This window comes from Rhinopithecus bieti, unplaced genomic scaffold (assembly GCF_001698545.2).
Source record: "Rhinopithecus bieti isolate Rb0 unplaced genomic scaffold, ASM169854v2 scaffold_48387, whole genome shotgun sequence".
Taxonomy (NCBI): Eukaryota; Metazoa; Chordata; class Mammalia; order Primates; family Cercopithecidae; genus Rhinopithecus; species Rhinopithecus bieti.
In genome coordinates, this window is record NW_016819911.1 from 1,743,756 (window position 1) to 1,753,149 (window position 9,394).

At 37.7% G+C, this 9,394-nt stretch overlaps 1 protein-coding gene across 1 annotated transcript in view; it reads right to left on the reverse strand.

Moving 5' to 3' along the window:
- The window catches only part of TNIP3 (TNFAIP3 interacting protein 3), an 85,872-nt gene that overhangs the window by 25,993 nt on the left and 50,485 nt on the right, over positions 1–9,394 (reverse strand). The window contains exons 3-6 of the mRNA XM_017859301.1: positions 7,018–7,104; positions 4,090–4,170; positions 1,623–1,688; positions 74–223 (exon numbers count right to left, since the gene is read on the reverse strand). Of these exons, the coding sequence (XP_017714790.1) occupies positions 74–223; positions 1,623–1,688; positions 4,090–4,170; positions 7,018–7,104 (384 nt within the window). The remainder of the gene's footprint in view (positions 1–73; positions 224–1,622; positions 1,689–4,089; positions 4,171–7,017; positions 7,105–9,394) is intronic.

Here is a 9,394-nt window from a genome sequence, read left to right on the forward strand (position 1 = left end):
ACCCCCCCCCCCCCCCCCCGCCCCTTTGCTTTTACTTGGATCCTCTGGGCTCGAGAACCCGGGCCCCGCCCACCTCCTCCCGTTGCAGCAGGTCCCGGGTCAGGTCGCGCTGCCGGTCGTCCTCTCTCTGCCTGTCGTCCTCTCTCTGCCTCTCATGCCGCTCCTTCTCTCGCAGGCTGAGGAGTCTTTCTGCGGCGTCCAGTTTCGTCTTCAGTTCTGCTACCTGAGGAGGTCGTTCACAGACAGCTGCAGATACCTTCTCTGAAGCTCACAAGCCCCTGGATTTATTCCCAGGCTATGAACTTTGGACAGAAACGCCCCATCCCAGGACGTCCCCTAAGGAGAGGTCCTAGTTCCCACCGTCCCTAACACAGATCGGGATACTCGCGTTTCAAAGGGAGCTTGGCTTTGCACCAAAACAGCTTCCAGCTCTTCCTTCTTTTCCCCAAACCACCCCTACTTCAGAGGGAATAAAAGACTTAGACCATACCCAGGGAATTCTCTAGGTTTGTTATCCTAGTCTCATCGCTCCAGGTGAGCCTAGCCTGGCAGGTTAGGTAGAATATGCCTACACCAGAGAAAAACAGACATGGCCTTTAATTTATCAGCAATTTGCAGCATTTGAACTCCTACTAGGTGCCAAATCACTCTGATGACAGAGTGACAGGTCCTCAGAGTGACCACAGTCCAGAGCGAGAATCTTAGAGACGGGTGCGTCTTCCAAGATGAGGATTATAGCCATCATGAACACTGTCTTCACACACCTGCAAGCCGTTCGAGAAAGCAGCCTAAGCATTCTCTCTGGGATCATCATCTTTAACGTTTACAGACCCATATTGCCCCAGCAGGGATATTGCAAGGCTGCCTGACCATTGCCTGGTGCAGTGGGAACATTATCCTGAATCTTTTAAATTCAATACTTTTGGGTAACAAAATGAGGAGGAAAGGAACAATGCTGCTATATTATAATACTCATGGTCAAGTTTCTTAATACTGAATTATTTAGGGGAAAGTACTTTCTCTTTTATCTCTTTTGAAGATAGAATAATTTTAAATTATAAATTGTCTTTTATGTATTAAAGGAGGTTTTCTTCCAAAGCCCCTTTCTCACCAGAGCTTTTTAAGAGTAAATGTGCTTTAGATGGAAGAGGAGATTGCCCCATTTTTCCTCACACTTTCACTGTTACCACCATTTGTTTCTCTATTTGTGGAAAACAGCTCATGCTATCTAATTAAAGAATTAGGGCTAAACTGGCATAAATAGTATGAACTTTAAACCATATCTCACCTCACATATAACTGTGTATTTGTGGCTTCTAGGGACAAAGGTAAGGCTGGGATACTCTGTGAGCCATGATTAATGTGCATAAGAACTCTTGAGACATCACTGGGGGCCATTTTTGCACTTTTCTTTAGCTGTTGTTCAAGATGACTCACTGACACCGTTCATTAATCTTCAGTGCCATGAGACCAATACTACACTCAGCACCCTCCCCCATCATTTTCCAACAGTTGGCTATCCACAAAGCTCTTCGTAGCTGAAATCAATGAGACTCTTCACACAATTGGCCCCACCAGGATAATGGATTTAAAGAAAATACCGAATAGAGAGAGGTATTTACCTTTCTTTCATATAACTCTTTCATACTTCTAAATTGCTGATCCCATTGCTGGTTAACTTCCAGGAGCTGAAATTATTAAAATTTGGGGAATCAACAAAGAATTTCTGCCCATTTGGAAATTTTGTAAAAAAGAAATTACTTTCTGAGCTTATTAAGATTTTAGAAGCCATGGATGAAGACAATATTTTTTTTCATCAAGTTCTGGTTGTGCTGGGATGATTAAATTGAACACACCCTCACCTTTTCACAACTGCTTCTTATATGAAAAACTATTGGCCGGGCACGGTGGCCTCATGCCTGTAATCCCACCACTCTGGGAGGCCAAGGTGGGTGGGATCACTTGAGGTCAAGAGTTCATGACTAGCCTGCCCAACATGGTGAAATCCCGTCTCTACTAAAAATACAAAAATTAGCCGGACGTGGTGACATGCACCTGTAGTACCAGCAGCTCAGGAGGCTGAGGCAGGAGAATCACTTGAACCCAGGAGGCAGAGGTTGCTGTGAGCCGAGATCGTGCCACTGCACTCCAGCCTGGGCAACAGAGCGAGACTCCATCTCACGAAAAGAAAAGAAAAGAGAGGAGAGGAGAAGAGAGGGGAGGGGAGGGGAGGGGAGGGACTATTAAGTCGTAGGTGTATCTTGACAAGGCAGCTGAACAGTTTATCAGTAACTTTTAACTTTTCTTAGATATTTGAATTTTCATTTTCTTTGTTTAATCCAACCACAATCTGATAAAAATTTGTAAGTATTGATGATTGTCTGTAAGATTTCTTCATTCATGAAGGTTCTTTTCCCAAACTTTTCGTATTTTCTATGTGCTTACACTGATTATAATGAAATATTTTTTCCAGCTCTTTTAAAGCAGAATTTATGCTAACACAGCCTAGGCTCCATTAACTGATCATGATTTTCTTGCAATAATGTGCTTTAAAAGATTAACACATGATTTATAATACATATTCAACAAATAGATAATATCACCATTTTGAACATTTAGATTTTCAAGAAATTATAGTTTTGTCGTAAGACAACATTTAGATGCATTTTAGGCTGAAAATAATTTAAAGATCTTAAAACTATCTGCTAATTAGAAGGCAGAAGAAATGCTATGATATGTGGTTAGCTTTTTGTTGGGAAAGTTTGTAGTTTTCTGCATTAAGAGAAATTCCAACACTTATGGATATGGAACGGACACTGAGAAGATAGTGGTAATGACTAAAAACTAGCAAGACTTTCTCCTAATTAAAAAGCAAATTACTGAATCCAGAGTGGCAGTTACTAGGTAACTCTTATGCTGAAAATACATGTCATTATTTAGTATGAAATTGTATAATATTATTATATCGAGAGTTACTTTGTTGGCATTTTAGGGATTCCATTGTGTATACTATAGTTATATTACTCTGCCGTAGTTTAGTAATTTTCCAGAAGGTCACAATATTCTTCGCAGTATCAAAGAAGAGTAGAAGGCACCACAGAAGAGAACATGAAAGATTTAATACACAGAATGAATTAGAAAAGGAATTACAGACTGGGCACGGTGGCTAACTCCTGTAATCCCAGCACTTTGGGAGGCTGCGGTGGGCAGATCGCTTGAGGACAGGAGTTCGAGATCAGCCTGCCCAAAATGGCGAAACCCCATCTCTACTAAAAATACAAATATTAGCTGGGCATGGTCGTGCACGCCTGTAATCCCAGCTACTGGGTAGGCTGAGGCACAAGAATCACTTGAACCTCAGAGGCAGAGGCTGCAGTGAGCTGAGATTGTGCCACTGCACTCCAGCCTGGGTGACAGAGCAACACTGTCTCAAAAAAAAAAAAAAAAAAAGAATTACAAAACTGACAATATACAGAGTGCTAAAATTGTTATACTGTTCACTACTTCCTCTGTCAAGAAGAGTGAAGAGGTTCTAACATTCATTAAGCTCAGAAAAATAAAACTCAAAATAATACCCATTAATTCACAGGAACATTTTAGAAACAAACTTTATTTATGACAATGCTTTTTAACTCCCATGTGTTTGGATGCCCAAACCCTGAAGTCATAGCACCTAAATCAACCATACTTAAAGACTTTTCAAGTAACTCAAGAAACCTTGAGTTCCAAGGTGTGTGAAGTTGCAAGGCATAAAGGGCAAAGGTCATAAGCCATAAAGGATAAAGGCATAAAGGATAAAGTCACTTGGTTTGTGTGGAGGAAATATCTAAGGTTTGAGAAAATTAGGATTATGTTACCAGACTTATTACTTTGTCATTTTTCATTCATCACTGCACAGACATTGAGACAAGTATGAGACATACAGGTGAATAAGAAAAAAGCATTTGCTCTCAAAATAGTGCAGTCCAGTATCTTAAAGATAAATACTGTGACCTGATAACAAAAATAAAAGGCACACGGATAATACATTATTTTATCCTCAGCATTAATCCATGGCACCTGTGGCTTTAGCGAATCGTTCCAAGTTACCTCTTTTCTCTGTTTTTCTAAACACCTTATCTTTTGTTCAAGAGAATTTGTCAAGTTCTTTCTTATTGATGATTCAGCACACTTAAAAAAAGAAAAGAAAAGAAAAGAAAAAAAGATTGAAACAAAACTATTTACAAAATAAACAGAAGTACTGCTCCTCACAAACACCATGCATTTGGCCAACTCTCCTGCTGCGATTTATAAAAATACCTGATTCTAGCAGTAATAATCATCACACCCTAAGTCCTTCACAGTGGCTGGTGGAGGAATCAACTTCATATTATGTTTTAGAATCCTTTATATAAATTAGTTACCATAATAATTCTGTAATAAATTATAAATATATCTATATACTATAATGGATAAGTCAGAGATTAAAATTTTATGAATTTGGATTTCAATCCTTTTCCAAAAAAATGACAATTCAGAAATCAGGTAAGTTTCATGGATACATTTTAGGCATTTTTATAGTAAACATTTCAAAAAAGTCATTTTGGTAGCTGCGCCCATGAACATGTATGTGAGTAATATTCTGAAAAGTAGACCCAGTAAAAGTCTGAGGAACGACAGAATCATCAAGAATAAAGACAAACACATACAGCTATTACTGTGTAATTTTAGCCAGCTCCTTGAATAAAGTCACTAGATTACTAGTTTAGATTAATAATAAGTTACTGTCATAATGAAAAGTTTACCACCTTTCTTTTCAGTTATTTTTTTTTCAGGAGTGAGAGTATTCATTTAAAGATAACACAAAAGCTGTGGAAACTGTCTGCCATCTGCCTAAATCAACTAAGAACAACATTTACTTAAATAAAGGATTGATTCCTCTATAATAATTCAATAATCTTATTACTATCTCATCCCAGAGTCATATAAGTAATACAATGAATTGGGTGATGAGAGTAGTTCCTACATCTGTAATCAGTTTCAGGCTTATTAGTTACCATGGGCCACTAAATTGCTTAAAGTTGTTCATGAACAATTAAGAAATATTTTCAGAACATGTTGTGGTCTTTGCCAAAAATGTGTAGAGGAAATTGTTCTTTTGCAATCATCATGGTATTTCAAGCACTTTTTTCATCAGAAATTATTTATAAAAATGTATTTTCTATCTTTTCTCTGTTTATTTATGTTTCAGCATTTTAGGGTTTGATGGTATTTTATGTAAGCATAGATGTTCTCGTTTCCTTAGCTTCTTCCTATTTAGACCTATGTTACAATTAAGACCACATTTAAAAAGAGACAGTCTTCTATGGGTAAATAAATTCTGAATGATTATATTTGCTTTTGACCTCAAGAAACTGGTCTGGCTGAGCACCAAGAGTGACACTGAAACCCAAGTGTCAAGTATGTTGGGGCCTGTAGTTGGATCTTCTTCTTTTTGGGAAGACTTCCAAGAAATTGGACCCATTCTGGGTTAGAACAGACTAACTATTAAGCGTCTTTGATCTGGAAAATGCTGTGAGCCAACCCTACTTAGTGTATCTTGAGGTCATCAGCAAAGTAGGGCCACAGTAAGACTGGATTTTAGAACAGTGGTTCTCACCAAAAGAGCACATGAAATCACCGTTAAGCTTGCTAAACGTCAAGCATCCTGAACAGTGGATCAGAATTTCTAGAAGAGCAGCCAGGGCACCTCTATTTCTAATATATTTCCTAGGTAATCTTGATTCACACTAAAGTTCAATATATTCCCATTCTAGGGAATAAATTATGGGTGCTCAAAAATGGCTCCTCTCTGTTTGTGATGTAGACAAAAATCTGTGATTGGCAAGCGTTTGTATGTCCCTGACTTTGGGAACCCAGATGTGGAACAATGAGACAGTGTGCTTTTGTTTATTTCCCCATAAATAATTTTCTCTGGAAGAAAATTATAGTATGTTTCACCCTTGATTTTCTTTTATAAATAAAATTACTGAAAATCTAGATACCAAATCTGCAAGAGACTCTATTTGTAACTGCAGGAGTACTAGTTTTTGAAATTCATAAGTAATATTCAGTTGTAAGTGGGGGAGGATAGGAGGGAGGAAAGATAGAAAACATAGTGAAAAGGAATGGCATGTAAGTCATAAATGTATCACCAGAGCTTTCTCTGGAGATTAATCAACATTTTGCTATAGTTCATATGTCTCAAGTTTCTATAAAATAAAGCAAAATTAATCAAATACAAAGGTTTGGGGGACGTTTTCCTTTGTATTTACTTTGCTTGGCAGTTCCTAATGAAGGCATCTGATTTGCAGTAACTACAAAGATTTTCAGTCATTGCTTCTAGTAAGGGCTGCTTACAGAACAGTTATTCCCTATAAATAATTTCCTATAATTATTCCCTGTAAAGTAGAATTTGTGTTCAAAGCATATGGGCACTTCTTTCTCTATGATAACATCCTTACCAATGTATATTCAAGGTCTGATGCTACTAAATTAAAAACTTAAATGAACAGAGGTTTCCATTTAGTTTCCCATTATACCTTGGTTATCTGTAAAAGAAAACTAGAAAATATTTGAATTCATTCATTCAATTAGCAGTAGTCTCTGTTGCTGAACAAAATCTATGGTGCCAATTGCAAATATATAAAAATGTTACTACAGATACTCTATTGTTTAAATGTTTTATTTCTACCCACACCAATATAGTATTCTTTTTAGATTTTATATAGAACCAAATACCTCTAAATCAAGAACAAAATAAGGAACCCACAGAATTGGAAGGCTGAAAGGAATTTCAGCCCGGTGGGTTAAAAGCAATGTACTGGTTACTTAGATTTTTTTTTTCTATGTTACATAATATTGGTTAAAACTATAGAGCAAATCTTAGCTAAAGAAAGCAAACTAGCCATTTCTATTCTTATTAAGTGCAAAATTGACCACTAGAAATGCCATCAATGCTAGATGTGATCAACTCATCTCCTAGAAACATGTTCTTACCTTGTTATGCTCTGTAGAATGTTCTGCAGCAGTCATTCTAGATGTGCCCTGTACAAAATGTGCCATGGAAGCTGTTTTTCCTGGAGTCTTGGAAAGCAGAAAGAAAAAGAGGGGGAAAATGTCTCTTATGATATATTTTAGGGTGAGAGCAAATATACAAAATTTAAAAAACGCACATCACCATTAACTCAATAGAAAATAGCAGCAATAGGTTTTCATTAAAAATGAACAGAAGTGACTGTGGATAGGAATTACACAGAATAAAGTTATAAGCACTGCAACTGTGATTTTAACTTTTCTTCTCTTCCAAATAGGGATTTCCCAGGATGTCTCAAATAGGCAGGCTGTGACTAAGACCTGGGGCAGATTAGCCTTGCTATGGTATGTAAATCGTCATTCTTCTTTTACTGGCAGTTTCTCCCACTGGAGGAGGAAGTTCTCCACCACAGAAAGCCTGGGCAATCCAAGTGTTTCCTCAGTAGCCTAACTGCTATAAATTCATTGTATTTCCCAGAGCAATTAGGTAACTGTTGACTTTTTGACAGCTCGGTTTCCTTAAAGGCAAGATTTTCTGGCAATGCCTTCTAAATGTGAGTGTAGTTTGGTAGAACTTAATGAGTCATAGATAATTCTATAAGTGCCACTAATTCTTATAGAAATAAAAGGGAAAATAATTCATCGTAAAGAAAATGGGCATTGTTTGCAAATCTAATCTTCTATATTAGCAGAAAGGTTAAACTTGCCTCTCAAGTTTAAGACTGTCTTTTCTATAAATCAAGTCCAGATTTTCTCCATGACTCATTTGAAGTGAAATCTTCTCATGGAGAATCTTTTTAGTTTTAATTAGTTGACTGCTGTCATTTTAGGGGCCTTGAGGTAATGGAGCACTACTGGGTGGTACAGATAAAAGCGTGGAAATGGCAGATACTTGGAGCTACATAAATGAACTGCGATGAAACAGAAGACCTCATGTTGGACTTGGAACAAAAAAAAAGAGGCAAGGAATACAAAAAGGGAAAGAATGTGTAACTAAAAGGAGAAAAGAATTTATAGTCAATCATTTAACTTCATTAGACCTGCCTATGAGATATTCACATATATATAGGATAAAGCCTTAAATTCCTAAAATTCAAAAGGGAGTAATTGAGTGTCCCACATTTGGCCCCCCCATTTCTCCTGAATATCTCCCCCTACTCTCCAACTCTCCCCTGTACTCCAACCATCCTGACTGACCTCCCTTTCCTGAAATGAGTGAGCTGGTTCTACGCCCCTGAGCTCTGTGCATGCCGTTCTTGCCACTTCAGATGTCTCCTCTCTGGGCTCTCCATCCAACCTTGTGGCTGGAGAAACCTACAGTCAGTGCTTCTATTTCCTTCTGATCTCCTCTTGACCTCCTCTAATCAGCTAAGAAGAGCCCTTCATCATGCATTATGATTACATATTTCCATGTTCCTGTATTCATCTCTGTGTCCACAGCAGCCAGGCACTGAGCTGTCTGGCACACAGCAGGCGTTCAACACATTTTGCTACATGAATAAATGGATGAATATCTACATAATGATATACCAAATCGATGAACTTTTTGCTAGTTTGTGTTTGTGTGTGTGTGTGTGTGTGTGTACTTTCTTCTGGTTTCTTGTTATGTTTTGGTCTATGCTTGAGTGAAAGGGAGTGACGCTGCTTTAAGGCAAAATCCAAAAATACAGGTAGGAGTCAAATTGTTCATTCAGGGTTCTGAAAGTAAAAGTTACAACTCACATAAGATCTGACTTTAGGGTATAGAGGCGGCGATTTCCTGAACTGACACTTTAACAACGCTAAAATCTGCTCATCAGAAAAGAAAAGAAAACTCTATTGTAAAATATTTTCTTCTGAAACATACCACGCACACACACATTCCACAGTTTTATACAGTTTAAGGTTCCCTTCAGCTTTAACTTTGTATTTGGTAGTAATAAACTAGGGATGTGGTAACATTGACCCAGAAAAGTGGGTCGGAAGAACATTTTCTTGCCAGGAAATACCATCCTTGGCATCGTGCCTCTTGAGTCTCCCCTGTAAGTATCCTGATGCACATACATTGTTAGGTGCGATGGCTTCTATTAAATGGAAATTCTATACCCTTATATCTTTCATTACAATTCCTTTTCCTCTTCTACTATGCAGATAAACAACAAACAGGTTTTTCATTAGCTCAAGAGAGCCATATGATTATTTATGAATAAGTAATAACTCTTCTGAAGAACTACAAGTTTGGTTTCAGAAAAACAAGACTTTCAATAGGCCATCCCTAAGAATTAATTGGGTCTTTTTTGTTACATATGTTCTCTTCACTTCACCTCCATCCCTCTCACATTGTGCCATATATATATATATA